This window comes from Aulonocara stuartgranti (genome assembly GCF_965226115.1).
Source record: "Aulonocara stuartgranti genome assembly, chromosome: 4".
Lineage (NCBI taxonomy): Eukaryota > Metazoa > Chordata > Actinopteri > Cichliformes > Cichlidae > Aulonocara > Aulonocara stuartgranti.
The window spans coordinates 24,742,550-24,758,533 of record NC_138942.1 but is presented as its reverse complement, the minus strand read 5'-3'; the positions used below and the strand labels follow the sequence as shown (position 1 = coordinate 24,758,533).

The 15,984-nt window shown below is 42.1% G+C and overlaps 2 protein-coding genes across 2 annotated transcripts; both read left to right on the top strand.

The window, feature by feature from the left end:
- Positions 1-689: 689 nt before the first annotated feature.
- Positions 690-4,146, top strand: slc25a17 (solute carrier family 25 member 17). Its single transcript, XM_082529310.1, has 9 exons — positions 690-915; positions 1,342-1,402; positions 1,497-1,563; positions 1,716-1,867; positions 2,065-2,181; positions 2,296-2,444; positions 2,747-2,842; positions 2,979-3,067; positions 3,811-4,146. The coding sequence occupies exons 1-9, from the start codon at positions 862-864 to the stop codon at positions 3,962-3,964; spliced, it is 939 nt and encodes a 312-aa protein (XP_082385436.1). The 5' UTR covers positions 690-861; the 3' UTR covers positions 3,965-4,146.
- A 1,051-nt stretch (positions 4,147-5,197) lies between these two features.
- Positions 5,198-15,196, top strand: znf598 (zinc finger protein 598). The gene is made up of 12 exons (XM_082531728.1): positions 5,198-5,532; positions 6,854-6,966; positions 7,523-7,652; positions 8,302-8,513; positions 8,620-8,837; positions 8,932-9,025; positions 9,406-9,593; positions 9,696-9,774; positions 9,876-10,762; positions 11,644-11,809; positions 11,906-12,053; positions 14,007-15,196. Exons 1-12 carry the CDS (start codon positions 5,359-5,361, stop codon positions 14,379-14,381), a joined length of 2,784 nt encoding a protein of 927 aa, XP_082387854.1. The 5' UTR covers positions 5,198-5,358; the 3' UTR covers positions 14,382-15,196.
- The last annotated feature ends 788 nt before the right edge of the window (positions 15,197-15,984 follow it).

The window sequence follows — 15,984 nt, the reverse complement described above, 5'->3', positions numbered from 1 at the left end:
TCTCACAAACAGTTTAGCAGTTTCTGTTTTGCCTGTCACTGTTCCCTGTCTGTTTTCTTACCTGGTTCTTTTCTTAGGACAATTTTAAATTTTAGATTTTAAATAGGCTGTATAAATTTCAATGGGAACAACAGGACAGTCAAATGTCGCTGATTTTACTACACAGTAGGATGGATTGTAGGGTAGCTAACATTGTCGCAAAACACGTTTTCAATACTGCAGGTTACCTGGGTGTAATGTTTTTCAGCTAAAAAGAAACATGGCCTGACTCCTACCTAACTAAATAAAAAGTAACTGAAGGTTAAATGCAGTTAACATGTCCCGTTTTAAACCAGGCACTTACACCTCCGACCCGCTGCGTCTCAGCCACCATCGCTCTGGCAGCAACGACGGCGCAAGAGCCAGAGTAGGTGCGAGCCGAACTGGAACAAACCATTTTGGGACGGGGGGGTATCTATACTTTTGTTGTTAAAATGTTACATCTCAACCAAGTACTGCATGCTTTTTTATATTTTTAGTAGTGTGTAGTAGCAAGTATTGTCAAAAAAGTAAGAAATATTTGGGGGTGCTTTGATTCATTTCGGGGGTGCTGAAGCAACCCCAAAAATGGGCTAAAATCACCCCTGGTTTTATCCAATCTCTGTAAGGAAATCCTGAAGTTCAAACAGGAACGTGTAGGGCGAAGAGAACTACATTTCCCTAAAGCCATCGCGCGAGTCTGAAACGAGGAAGCGAGCTGTTTATTAGAGAGAGGCAAACAAGAACAGCTAGCAAGAGAAAGGAGGCTGTAATAATAATTATTAGGCTGTCAAGGCAATATTGAATATTATTGAATGTAACAGACTCAATTTGGCGGTGACAATGAGCGAGGTTTTCTCGTATGAGAGTTTGGTTCATGCTGTCTCAGGAGCAGTGGTAAGTTGATCTTAGTTTCAGTATGCGCTGCTTAATTTTAAGTCACAAATGGGAGTTGCTGTAGCGTCACTTCTTATATGCTTTATCCAAACAGAGCTCAGTTCAAAATAACAATTTCCACTCCCAACTTTACCAAAAACAATAAATAGTAGATAATGTAGCTGTAAATGTGGAAGTGTTTACAATAATAATAACCTCTTTATTCGGCGAAATGTTTATGTACGTGTAACTTATTATACGCACCGAATTGAATACTGAATAACAATCATATATAAAACGTCTTATTTTAGATCCTAGTGTGCATTTTAAACCGTTTACATGTATGTTCCTGTAACTTGCTTGATTTTTATATGGGGTTCATTCGAGGATTTGTTCCATATGTCAAAAAAATGGCATGCCATGGATTTTTTACTGTTGCCCCTTTAGGGAAGTGTGACTGCAATGACAGTGTTCTTCCCTCTTGATACTGCCAGACTACGGCTCCAGGGTAAGAGAGCAGAAATCACAGTCTCATTTCCAAAAGTTTTGGGGGTTTTTGTTTTGTTTTTACTGAAAGAAAATCCCCATCTGTTTGTGTTCAGTGGATGAAAACAGGAAAGCCAAATCAACTCCAGCCATTCTGGCAGAAATTGTGAAAGAGGAAGGATTGTGAGTATAAATAGTGAAAATCTCAATGTGTTTCAAGCCAAAACTATTTTAATAAATTTGCACGCATCCCCTCAAACATCAAAATACAGTCTTTCAAGCAGTAGAAGGCTGCTAAGATGTGTTCCTGTGTTTACCTCTGCCCCCTAATTCAGACTGGCACCCTATAGAGGTTGGTTCCCTGTCATCTGCAGCCTGTGCTGTTCCAACTTTGTCTATTTCTACTGCTTCCACTGCCTCAAGGCTAGCTGGCTGAAAGGAAAACAGTCAGCACCAAGCACTGACTTGATCATAGGCATCGCAGCAGGTGAGGTGGTCATTGGCAAGATCTGCCATCTAATTTCAGACGAGTCCCTCATACCTTTGTCCTAAGAATGACTAGCGTGAACTCCTATTTAGTAGCCTATTCTGCACAGTGTATAAAACCAGTTTACATTATTTACATTTCTAAATGCTGAAACCGGTAGTAAAGATTCAATTTCATCTGCCTCTTTGTCTCTCCAGGGGTTGTAAATGTACTTGTCACCACCCCTTTGTGGGTTGTCAATACCAGACTGAAGCTCCAGGGCTCTAAGTTTCACAATGAAGACATCCATCCCACCAACTACTCTGGGATTCTGGGTAAATGACCTTACATTTTTCTTCTAATGAGTATTTGTGCAAACCTTCTACACATGTGCATACTACAAATTCTCTCTTTCGCGCGTTTGTTTCCAAATTGTTTTGATTTTGCAGATGCATTTGTGCAGATCATCCGTGACGAGGGCATCGCAGCACTGTGGAACGGGACCTTCCCGTCCCTGCTGCTGGTGCTAAACCCCGCTATCCAATTCATGATTTATGAGGGCCTGAAGAGGCAGCTGAGGAGAGGCATTCCCAAGGAGGTGAGTAAGAAAAGGGAAGGGAAGTATGCAGACATTGTCTGGTTGGTAATTCTGTTCACATGATTTGTTCAGTGGCTCTGCATGTGTTCCCTGATCTTTTGAACACCACGTTTTGAGACTTTTTTGGACACTACCGCAGCGTTTGTTGGTATGTTTATTAGCTAAGGAAAATCTGATAGGCAGAGTAAAACTTTAAACTACACCTGTTACTGAGGTCATCTGAACTCAAAACTTTCACCTTTGGGATACGTTTGTTCCTCTGATGATACACAAAAGATTCAGGTTCTTCTTTCTGCCCAAAGCTGTCATCACTGGAGGTCTTTGTGATCGGGGCCATCGCCAAAGCCATCGCCACCACTGTGACATACCCACTGCAGACTATACAGTCCATTCTTAGGGTATGTCTGCATTCTGTTGATCACTTTTAAAGTGACACATATAATCTTTTAGTAGCTAGATTTGTGAATGTATGAACCTGTAACAAAGAAAACATTAATCTCAGAGATGCTTTTCTTTTTTGTTCAATCACCACAGTTTGGACAGTACAACAACACATCGACAGAGAAGTCAAAGCTGCTGTCCAGTCTCAGAACTATAAAGTGTCTGCTGGTCAACAGGGTGAGGTAAGTGTTTACACACGCATATTAACATACTTGCAGTGCAAATTGCCACCATGACATATGGGTTAGAAGGTCCTGGGTTTGAAGCCGCCATCTGACTAGCGTGTTCTCTGAGGTTTTGCCTGTGTCTGGCTGTCGTTCTATGAAAAAGTGGTGATTGAATTGGATAAGGAGAGGAAAATGGCTGGATGGGAACCCCAAATATGGTTTTGGGTTTTGTTACATCCACATTAGAATCTGTTTGATTTTGGGTGACCGCATTTAAACAGAGCATACTAGGCAACATGGGTTAGAATTACTATGAAGAACAAGATGAAAAAAATAGCTCCATTTGGTATTTAAAAAAATCTGTATGCATACAGAAGCTGCTCTGTTTGTTTTTTTTGCGTTATTTTTTTTTATTTATTTACAACAGAAACCATTGCAAATGCATTACCATACACATCTGTAATAATTATATACAACTAACTGTACAATCAGACTCTAGAGAACTCATCAGGAAAACACACTGAATAATCTCTGCATTTATATTTTAACAATTAGATTAATTATATCCAGCATAACAAGCAAATAATCCCTGGTTTAATTCCTTGATCGAACCTTATGAATTAGGGAGTATGCTTTATATGGAGTATGGGCATTCATCACTGGGCCCTCGTGATGTATCATCTGAGTTACTGAATATTAATAATTTTGCTCTTTCACCTCTTGTTCTTTAACGTTTTCATGCTGGTTTTCTTCTGTAGGAAGTATGGCATGTTGGGTCTTTTTAAAGGCCTTGAAGCAAAACTGCTGCAGACGGTGCTGACTGCTGCTCTCATGTTCCTTCTCTACGAGAAGATCGCAAGCTGCACCTTCAGAGTGATGGGACTGAGCAACAACCACTACAAGAGGCGCTAGCTTACAAAGACACTTAACAATCCTGCACACTTGACCACAATAAAGGACAGATGAGCAATGGAAATCACTGCTGACAGACTGTATGAGTGACGGGGGCTTCACCTGCCTGGACACCAGTCACTTTTTTAAAAAGGTGAAACTGTAACTTGCGTAAGCCATCCAATAAAACATTACAAACTAAAGAGTCCTTTGGGAATTTATAGGTAAAGAGGTAATGTTTGATTATGTGGAAGATGAGAAGTGCAAAGTTTTGGGTGTTTTTTGGAAACAGCCAAATCAGAAAAGTTCTTCTGTCTCTCTGGGTTCTGTCTCCAAGTCATCCATAGACACAAGAGAGCACCAAGATCTGGGTTACGGCATTGACTCATCTCTTTAGAAGCACAAATAGAAAATCCTTGGTGGACCTGACTGTAGGAATAACTGTAGGAATAACTTCCTGTTTACCAGCAGCAGAATAAAAAAGATGAGTGTGTGGATACAAAGATTTTAAGAGGCAATTAGAAAAACGTAAGCACAAGAATTCATGTTAAAAACCAAAGCTTTATTAACACAGCTACTTTCAACATGGATGTGTTTGATTCAGATGACAGGCTTGGTTTGGAATGGCCCTCAGCAAACAAACATTTTAAGCAGCAGTTTTATTATGACCTGGTGGCAGGTATAGTTTTTAAGATGAGGGCATTTTACAGACATTGAAGGCCTTAAAGGAAACTGTATCAGGTGGAAGTGCATTGCAAAGTATTTGGGCAGGGCAACTAAAGGTTCTGAGTCCCATGGAGTCCCAAGTGGAATAGACAAAAGACATTGAATATCAGATAAATACTAAGGAGCAAGGTTATGAAGGTCTGTGAAAGTGGGAAGGAGGATCTTGAAGTTGATGCATAGGTGAACTGGAAGCAGTAGGTATTAATGGGCCTAAAGTGTGGCAAGAAAATATACACCACCAGCATGATCTAGACCATACAACGATTTAAAATAAAAATTATATATATATATATATATATATATATATGCGCATGCATCAACTTCAAGATCCTCCTTCCCATACATATGTATATACACATATATATATTCCAAGGTGGGCCCGCGTGAATTGTAGCTTCAGTCTGCTGTTTTTAGCCGCAGCTTTAATGAATGTTTTCCAAAGTACAACACCTCCTATCAGCACATTTACCGGTTCCCACCAAGGTACGCACGTGGGGCTCGCACAGATCCCACAAGGTGTGATGGGTAAAAGCACCGCTGCAGCGTGCGCTCGGTCCATCCCTGTGGTGTGTTGATCGCTGGTGTAACACTTACGTGACGCGGCAGTAGACTTTCATAATTACGTAAGCACCTCAGCTCTGTGGCGCTCCCAAATAACTATTAAGCTTGACTTGTGCCTTTTCACCAAGATGGACTCAACAACGACAAAAGACGCGGAGAAGAACTGTGTTCTGTGCTGCCAAGAGGTCGAGATCTTCGCCTTGGGAAAATGCGACCATCCCGTTTGTTACCGCTGCTCCACCAAGATGAGGGTGCTGTGCGATCAGAAGTACTGCGCCGTCTGCCGGGAGGAGCTCGACAAGGTGCGCGTTCTTCTGCTACGTTAACCCGAGGATGGAGCCTTGTGGCATTAGCTAGGCCGTAGCGTTCTCATAGTTTTTACTCTATAAAAGTAGGCACAAGTTGTGTGTTGGCATCCTAACTGTGTTCAGAATCAATTAAAATAGTCACCAGGGGAAAAAAGAGGTGGCAGCTCATTGTGCGTACCCACTGTGGAGAACACTTTTTCTTAGCTGTCATTAACTTAGCTAAGCTAACTAGCGAATATTAGCAAGTGCATAAGTTAGCTTATCTGTTAGACTGACACTGGTCAGAAAGAGTTGGTTTAGAAGCCGGATTTTATAATTGAGCTGATGACAGAGTGCTTGTCTATCCGACGTTTATGGGTATACCTCATTTAGCCAGGGTGACAGTAAACTCTATAATACATTTTTAATTGAACACGTTAGCTGTCACCTCTCAATTTAGCATGAGCTTTAGCGGCGCTGGTATGCTACCTGTTATTACTGGGTTGTGATAAATGTTTAATTGATATAGTTTTAGAGGTCATTGTGATGTCTGCCTACTGTCAGCCCTGAATAAATTCCGAATCTTGATTGCAGATGACGGAATGAGTCAAAACAAGTGGACGGTGGCCCCGGCCTCATAACACTCCCCTAAAGGCCAAATACACCTGTGATCAGAAGTTTACATCCACTCACTATGGGAATTAATGTCATGGTCGTTTGGGGCTATAAATGATTTCGTTCTTTCTCCAGGGTAAAATGATTGTATAGCACACATCTTTAATGACTTTGATAAAACAAGATAGGGTTAAATGTGGACACAGTTCCAGTAGGACAATGATCCCAAACACACATGAAAACTGGATTTAGAATAGATAAAGCAGGTTAGTAATAAGCCTCTGGAATGGCCTTCCCAAAGTCCCTACTTCAGCCCCACTGAGCATTTGTTGACTGTGCTTAGAAAACAACTCTGAGACTGACTAATTTGATTGAAGTCTAACAATTTTGTCAAGAATAGTAGTCAAATATCCAGCCAGGATTACAGAGAGCATTTCAACCTTTCAGCACTAAATTAACACGACATTCGTGGCCATGATGAGCGGATGTAAACTTTCCCAACAGCTGGATGTTGTAATGTCAAAGTGTGTTGAATTGCCTAGATTAGACGCGTACCAAGTATGCATCCTCTGTACTGACGTGGTTTTGCTCGTGCATCATTTCATGTGATATTACAGTAGGTGTTTGTGTGACATCACTGGTATGCTTTCTATTTCTAAAACAATCATCTTCCTCCAGTTACCACAGGTTATTACTAATAAGACTGTCATGTTGTTTTCAGGTGGTGTTTGTGAAAAAACTGGAAGCCTTTCAGTCTCTGCCCTATCAGCAGTTCCACTGTGAGAAAAAGTATGACATCTATTTTGTGGATGAGAAGATCTATGCCCAGTACAGGTACTAGATGTCTCTATTCTTTGTGCTTGTGTTGCTCTTTGGCATTTCAGTTCATTTATACTACAAAACCCAGAAATAGCAGTAAGAGAATTACAGTTAATATAGCTGAACTGTTGCTTGAAAAATACAATGGAAATGTGTATAGAGAGCCATGCTGGTATTAACTAATGCTATGTGTGGTTAGAGATGGTGCTCTTGCTGTCTCAGTATATGGTCATATTGTAAATGTATACAAGCATGTGTATAAACCGGTATAACTAAAAGTCAGCTTTTAAAGCCTTTAGTGTTATCTTCTTGAACACTCCATGCTGTGTTCTTGTTTTGATTGCTTTTAAAGTGAGTCTAAGTTTGTGTGATGACTAAAGTGAGCGCTTTTATTTGCAAATGTGTAAATGACTTGCTTTAGCAGGAAGTCTCCTCAATCTGATCTGTCATTTAACTAAACAAAAACTTGGCTTGAATTTTGGGTTTTTCCTGCTGTATCCAACTGCCTTTCATGCCCCTTTTGATTTTTACTTGACTCCGACTGAACTTTTCCTCGATGTGTGTCTGTCAGGCATCTGCTGTTGCCCGAGTGTCTCCGCTGCTCGGAGCCCAAGGTTTTCTCCAGGTTTGAGGAGCTTGAGCAGCACATGAGGAAGCAGCATGAGCTTTTCTGCTGCAAGCTCTGCACAAAGCATCTAAAGGTATCATCATCATCATCCCTAAAGAGTAAATAAAAGTGTGTGTGATCGGGTTCTCAGTATTACATGACTGACCAAATGTACATGGAAACTTTGTAGCACAAACGGTTCTTTTTGGTCTTTTTCCTTTTAATTTACTGGAGCTACCACCAACAGTGTTCAGATATAAATATGAATGTTTAGTTAGTTACTCTATTTCAGTTTGAAGGCATTCGGTCATTGTCCTTGACAACAGTATCTGCTACTAAATGGTAACAAAAGCACTTACACAATACAGTTGTTGAATTGTATTAAATTCACCCTCCTTTTTAAGGTTGTTATTTGATGTATTGCTTTTCACACCGAATGAGAAACCGTAGCGTTGTTCAAGTTGTCTGTTGATAACTGAAAGTGCTGTGCATCAGGTCATTAACTTAAACGGTTTTGCTTGTACCATTAAGTCAGATTTACAAATTTTGCAATTATTTTTTTATGCATTTGTTGCTGTTGCATATAAAAATGGTGAGTTGGACAGACTTACATTTGCAGGCAAATAAGGGCTGGTTGAAGGAAGCCAGATATAAAGAAGACAGATGTCAATATCCTGATAAAGAGCTTTGTTTGCTGATCTCCTGAATAATTATTTACTTTAAAAGTTACTCTTTCCCTGCAGATCTTTTCCCATGAACGGAAGTGGTATAATCGTAAGGAGCTGGCACGTCACAGAGCGCATGGAGACCCAGATGACACCAGTCACAGAGGCCACCCGCTCTGCAAGTTCTGCGATGACCGTTACCTTGATAACGATGAGCTGCTGAAACACCTGCGTAGGGATCACTACTTTTGCCACTTCTGTGACGCAGACGGCTCTCAGGAGTACTACAGGTGTGTGTGACCCTTTCACCCATCCACACAAACCCTCCTTTGTTTTTGTTACCTAATGTAGAAGAATATTAAACCAGACTTTTGTTTTTAACCGTGCTACCAACAGTGATTACCAGTATCTGAGTGAGCACTTCAGAGAGAGTCACTATCTGTGCGAGGAAGGTCGCTGCGCCACAGAACAGTTCACTCACGCGTTTCGCTCCGAGATTGACTACAAGGCTCACAAGGCTGCAGCACACAGCAAGAACCGAGCAGAGGCTCGACAGAACCGCCACATCGACCTGCAGTTTAACTACGCCCCAAGACAGCAGAGGCGAAATGAAGGTCGGTCGGTCGAGACGGTGGTGTTTTTGTATTGCCATACCACCAGGATTTCTGTTTGGCATTTGAGATGATCAAAACACATGCGTTCTTACAGGTATGGTGACAGGCGAGGACTACGAGGAGGTGCGTCACAACCGAGGAGGAAGGGGAAGGCCTCACGGGGGACAGAAAAGCTGGAGGTACTCGAGGTGAGTATAAATGACCAGCTCCGAGTTAATTGGAAGGGAGCATTAGTGGTGGAGCTGTCAGAATTGGAAGAGATGGCTGTTGTTAAAGGGTACATTCGTCTTTGTCTGTGACATGGAAATTTTGCAGGATATAAAAAGATGGATGGGTGCAGTTATATGCATGAGTACTGGACTGCAGAGCATCCACTTGTATTGAGAGACAGACATGGAAAACATTTGAAGAATGACTGCACGGCATTGTTGCACCTGGGTGTCTCACATTGTGCTGTTACTGTGTTTGCGTGCTTGTGTATCTGTATATTACTTTAAAAAAACTTCAGCAGCTGTTAGAGTGGGAGTAGTTTCTTGCTTTTTACCGTTTTGTCTGCTTGTCTGCACAGAAATGAGGAAGACAGGCAGGTGGAAGCTGCTTTGAGGGCATCCATTGCAATGCGAAGACAAGAAGAGAGAGCAGCAGTGCAGGAGAGGAGCGCTCCCAAACACTGCAGAGAGGAGAGGGCCGAGAGACCAGAACCAGAAGAGCTCAGACACCCGATCGGACATGCCAAACAAGCGAGCAAACCTCCAGGTAAAAAGTAAACTGAAAAAACATACATAATGGTTATGGTTGCTAGATGTCAGGCGTATTTGTCTGCTAGTTTTAGTGTATTTATTTCTGCCTCTTTAACAGTAAAAACAATGAAGAGCCAGAACCCGCGAGATGTAGAAGATGACTTCCCAGCTTTGGGAGCCACAGCTGCTGCAGCTGTGTAAGCTTCATCAGAGTACAACGTTTTCATTATTCAGTGTGTATGTGAGCATAGTGTGACACAAATCTGTTATTTGTGCTGTTTTTTGTTTGTCCCTGCAGTGTAAAGCCAGCTCCTGCAGTGACTGCACCATCCCACGTAGCTTTAAAGGAGGACGACTTCCCCAGCCTGTCAACTGCCACGCTCACAACCCCCATGACTCCAGCTTACTCTGCACAGCCTAAGAAGACGTCCTCTTTTCAAGAAGAGGATTTCCCTGCTCTCGTCTCCAGAGTCCGGGCCCCCAAACCTGCAGCTGGTACCACCTCTGCTTGGTCTAACCACACATCTGCAGCTAAACCCAACACTCAGCCTACTCCTTCCTCCAGACCTCCCCCACCCCTTTCCTCTGTATCCTCTGGCCCTCAGCTCCTTTCCTCCTCATCCTCGTCGTCTTCACGGAGGAAAAAGAAAGTGGGTGAGAACGGGAAAGCGTTGTCAAATTACTCTCCCCTTCATTCCGACGATGAAAGCGGAGGAATGACGCAGCAGGAGTTCCGCTCAGTGCCCACCATGTTGGATATTTCCTCTCTGCTAACTGTTAAAGCAGGCAGCAGCAAATCCTCAAACCCAGCTGTGACCCCGAGCGCTTCAAATCCAACCCCCAACACCGATCTCCTGACCCCAAAAGCCAACAAGAAGAAAAAACCGAAGAACCCAACTGCTCCCCCTACATCTGCAACTACAACATCAGACCTGGGAACAACTGTAAATCCAGTCTCAGTGGAAACAACGGCACAAAAGGAAAATGTTCCTGAGAAAACGTGGAACAAACCGCTTTCCGGTCCTGTGACAGCGGCACTTACAAGTGGGCTGGCTAACGGCTACGCTGAGCAATCGCCACCCACTAGCAAAGATGACGCTCCCGTAACAAATCATCCCAATGCGGAGCCTGCAGATGAACAAGAGGAGGAGTTCCCTGCCCTCATGACCAAAAATCCACCACCAGGTACAGAATAACAATCCACAGTATTCATTTATCATCAATTTACATGTACTGTTGCTTCTTTCCACCCAATATATCCACCATACAGGTCTGTTTTACAGGACCTCAAACTACAAACGACTAATACATTTAAAACTGAATGTACAGCTGCTTTAATGACTGATAGCTGCCATCACAAAGAAGCGGTGGGGAAGACTTCCTGGAAATCATTTGGAAACTCTCCAACTTAGCTCTTACAATAAACAGAGTCAATAAGAATTATGGAAAGTCATTTCTGTTCTTTGGTTGTGTGGTTGATTGGAAACCAGGAATGTTTCATTATTAGGCAATATGATATTTGATTGATATGAGAGCGGTCCGGCAAGCAGTGGTAAAAAGGTAGACAGCTAAGGTTTTCCATAGACTTCATATAAAAGAAGAGTCATAGAGTTTGACTCCTCATTTAGTGAACGGTTTGGCTAATCTAATGTTTTGGTTTGGTTTGGGGTTTTTTGTTTGTTTGTTTTTTAGCCAGATGTTACTACAAAGCACCCACATCCCTAAATTTAAAAAAACAACAACAACAAACAAGTCACCCACCACACAGTTGTTGTAAAGAGGGAAACTGGTTAAAACTTTTTTATACCCGGCTGTGAACATGCTCTTCAAAATGTTCTTAGGTGAATATTTAAACCCTGAGCTCTGAGCTTTGATTTGACTTAATTTTCGGTTTTCATCAAATTAATGATGTAATGATGTTATACTATTGTAAAACCGTATAAATGCCTCACAAATAAGCATTTTGTTTGAACACTGCGGTGTTGGTTTTATAGTTAAAACCCTGAGAACTGTTTTTCAGAGTTGGTACTGCATCATTCAAAGTTCACGATCTCTTTGTTTTTCAGGCTTTAAGACCTCTTTCCCAATGAAAGCCTCAGCTCCAGCCCCATCCTCCACCATGCCCCTGCCTCCACCTGGCCTGGGTATGTCAGCCCCTAAACCTCCCCCAGGGTTCACAGGGATCCCCCTCAACAGCAATGTGGTGGAGTCTACACCCCCAGTAGTCAACCTGTGAGCCTCTCGTTTTTCTACATTACATGATCACTGCTTGACACAAAGGTTTTTGGTTGGCCTTGTTGGTACTTAGTGTTTTTTGTCTGTTCCCAGGCCTCCCAAAGTGCCGAGCAATGGTTACCTGGTGCCAGAGGACTTCCGCGAGAGGAACCTGGAGCTGATCCAGTCCATTAGGAAGTACCTCAATGATGACGAATCAAAATTCAACCAGTTCAAAAACTACTCTGCCCAGTTCAGACAGGTACTCACTACATAAGAGCTAAATACTCTGTTGGTATGGATATTGTGTCTGGGGTTTTTTTTGTTTTTTGTTTTTTGTTCCCCGTCCCCTTTAAATGCCCCTGAAGTGGTTACAGCTCTGTGTTAAGGTTGTGCATCCCTCCAAGAGTTGTGAGAAGTAGTATCTCAGGGACAGACTTTTATTTTATTTTTTAAATTCTAGTTCACTTTGACTTAAATCAGTAAGAATTTAGTTGTATTTGGTCTTATACATCAATTATGACATAATAAATAATAACTGTCACTGCTTTATCATCCTCAAATGAGGATAAAGTGATTATGAAGGTCAAAGGTTAGCGTACATCATCGTAATCTTGCACATAAACACAACCATTATTCAGCACCGTTAATCAGAGTCAGGAGGGTAGTGTGCGTGATTACCATAGAGTAGATCAAGAGAATTCATTATAATGATGTCATGATTTTCCACATTTATAAAGAAATGTGCTGCCAGCTAAAAATGTGAATACGTATGTGCATGTACTACCGGATTTTTATGGCTGCAACTTTATTTTCTCTCTGAATCCGATTTTTTTTGGCCAAACATAATAAATTTAAATACCTTTGATTGGATTACATTAAAGCCTTCACCTCTATATTTTGCTCTAGTTCGGACAGATGTGGATGTAAAGTGCCACTCCCCTGGTTGTAGGACTGTGTAGTCGATCGGTAAAACAAAACTGCAGCTGATTTCTGCATTATATTAATTATTATTAATAATATAATACCGTATTTCCCGGACTACAAAGCGCACCTGAATATTAGCCGCACAAGCTAAAATCAGGGGAAAATCCTGTTTTGTACATACATTAGCCGCACCTGACCAAAAGCCGCAGGTGTTTCAATATTGACTTATCATATGTAAGAGAATATGCACAAAGGGAATTGTCAGGAAAGAGATGGCTGTTTGGAGACACACCCCTTTTATTAATATTTTGAAAATCAAGTTATGGGTACATATTTGCACATGTGCTGTGCTTCATAAATGAGTAACAAATGTAGTACATAACAATAACCTACAGCACACCAGAAAAATAGATTCAGACTACCTTTTAGGCTCAGGTGCAGTGACACGGCTTTAACAAGAAGAAAAGTCAGTCATTCACCACCATCTTCCTGCGCACTAAAACCACCAAAGTCCTCTCCTCCAGTGTCGGAAACGAACAGGCTCAGGATGGCTTCGTCATCCACTCTCAGCTTCTTTCCTTCGTTGTCACTTTCAAAACCAAAGATAATCCTCATTGTCATTGTCAGTGTCAGAGTCGAACACCCTCTGAAGGGCCGTGGCGGTGTCCTCCTCTTCATCATGCAGCAGTCCAGCCCTTCGAAATCCGTTGGTGATCGTGGATGTTTGCACACTTTTCCACGCTGTCAGAATCCACCGGTAGAGTTGAGCACAACTTGCTTTTCGCAAGTTTATCGCCGCTCGTCATCCACGACTCCCGCTGAACGCATAGCGCTACTTTGAAGTTTGTTTTTCGCGCTACTTGTACGGCACTATGTTGCCTGGCGGATGGACATGTGACCAACATACCACTCTTGAACCCCGATCCTTCCGCCAGGCAACGTAGTGCCGTACAACAGCGGAACAAACAAAACAAATCGTCTTACGATATCACAAAAATCATGGACAATCTATAGAAAAGCCGCACCTGACTAAAAGCCGCAGGGTTCAAAGCTTGTGCAAAAAGTAGCGGCTTATAGCCCGACAATTACGGTAATAATAATGCTTCCATGTGTTGAGTGAAAAATGTTTAGCCCAGTGGTTATTTTGTTAGGGCTTACCTTTTCCCAAGACTATGTCTTTATTTAACATGAATGACAAACGAGAAGAAGCCCACTGAAAGAACCTGCTCCTCACATTTGGCACTTCCTGTTTGTTTACTTTGCTCATATGTCCTTTCTGTCTTTCCAGGGTGTGATATCAGCAGCCCAGTACCACCGCAGCTGTAAGGACCTGCTTGGGGATGGCTTTAACCGCATCTTCAATGAGCTGCTTGTGCTCTTACCGGACACGGGCAAGCAGCAGGAGCTTCTGACTGCGCACGGAGACTGTAAGGCACTGGAGAAGCAGTCTGGGGCTGGAGGAGGAAAGAAAAATAAAAACAAGAAGAATGCCTGGCAGACGCCTGCTACAGCGGTTAACATGGCAGCTGAGCTGGACTGCCGGGTGTGCCCCACTTGCAGACAGGTGCTGGCCCCCAAAGACTTCAACTCCCACAAGACCCTGCACATCACGGAGAGCGAGGAGTTCCCCTCTTTGCAGTCGATTAGCCGCATCATCAGCTAGCCCCCCTTTCTCAGCCTTCCTCTGGTCCGTTTGCCATTGCGAGGCGAATTCAGTTCTGTGGTTCTGACACAGCCACGCAGCAGCCGGTGTGGGAAAGCAGCCGCTCATTTCCTCTGGGAGGAGTCGGAGGCCTAGTGTAGCAAAAGAAGATGGTTCATGGTGTTTCCACTTTGATGGGGATTAATATTGATAGGTTTATGTGATTGGTTTACAATTCAAGATGCACAGGGTTGCCACATCTTATATCTTCTTTCAACTCTCATCGCTTGAGGACGTCCCCAGCTGGCACTGGCACCGGCAACGTCTAATCAGAACTCTAAATTTATTTAATGAAAGCGGAGAGGCGAGCCAGGGCTTTACTTGAAGAATGCAACGCTCCCTAATGCTGATATTATATTGATTTTCTTTTCTTTCTTTCTTTTTTACCTTGCTCTGGCAAGTTGATAAAGTCTGCATGAGTCTCCAGCTGTGCTGCTTGGTTAAATAAGAGGTTCAGTTTGAATATTTAGCTTTATATTTATAGCTGTCTAATTGCTTTTAATTGTTCATTGCTCTATGCAGGCCTGTCAACAGTGTCAGTGAATGGACTCCTCATTCAGGATGGTGTGTCAGAAAGTGAGCTGCTTCAGAAATTGGAACAAATTATGGATTCATCAGTTGAATGCTTTTTTTTTTTTCTTTCAATAAACCCCATTCTCTTTTATTCCGTTTGCACAACTCACCAGTAGATTTCATAATTTTGTTTATGGACTGGTACAAATGTGGCCATGATGTTGCACAAGGTTTCAAAAGGAAATTAAAGAACTGAACAATGAGTCTTGTTGTATATTTCTCAACAGTTTTGTTCAAATTGTCTTTTTAAACATGGGAGAAACAAGATGGTAACAATTGAGATCTCCACTTCTGACTACACATTTGGTTATGATGAACAAATTCAGCTGAAGGCATCGTTGTTTCCACCCACACTCGGTCTGCGTACTCAAGTAAAATCAAGCACTGACACAAATTGAAAGGTAATGGATTATCTACTCATCTCTTTGTCATGCTTGTACTGTTGTCAGCAGGGTGTCTGTGTATTAAAGTGGCAGACTAGTTTTCACAGAGTAGACTGCTCTATTTTTGACCTGCTGCCAAAAACACAGTTTCTGTTGACACTGCAAAGTTCTCCATGTTTGACTTGATGGCAGTTTGTTTGTTTTTTTTAACCATTTTTCATTATATTGCTCCAGTGGTCTGCTGACACAGTGCTGTGCAGGCTCACGAATGACCTTTTAACCCTTAGTTTTATGAATCGTAGTGCTATCGTGGTTCCAACATTTAGCTTGCTGTATTTTGGGTAACTAGTGAGGAGCATAAGGAGATCTAATATATGTACTACTACACCCCACACACATGATGGCACATTATTTAAGCACAAACAAAAAACGTCTTCATGTTTGATTTGACACCAAGATCACATAAAAAGCAAGTGCAGTGCAAGTCTAACTATACTGAAAATGGATCAGAAAAGCAATAATAAAACAGGTTTTGTACCAGTTTTGGTACTTGTATCCACCTGTGAATGATTTCCCTCTAAAGTTAAGTTATCTGGTGCACAATTAGA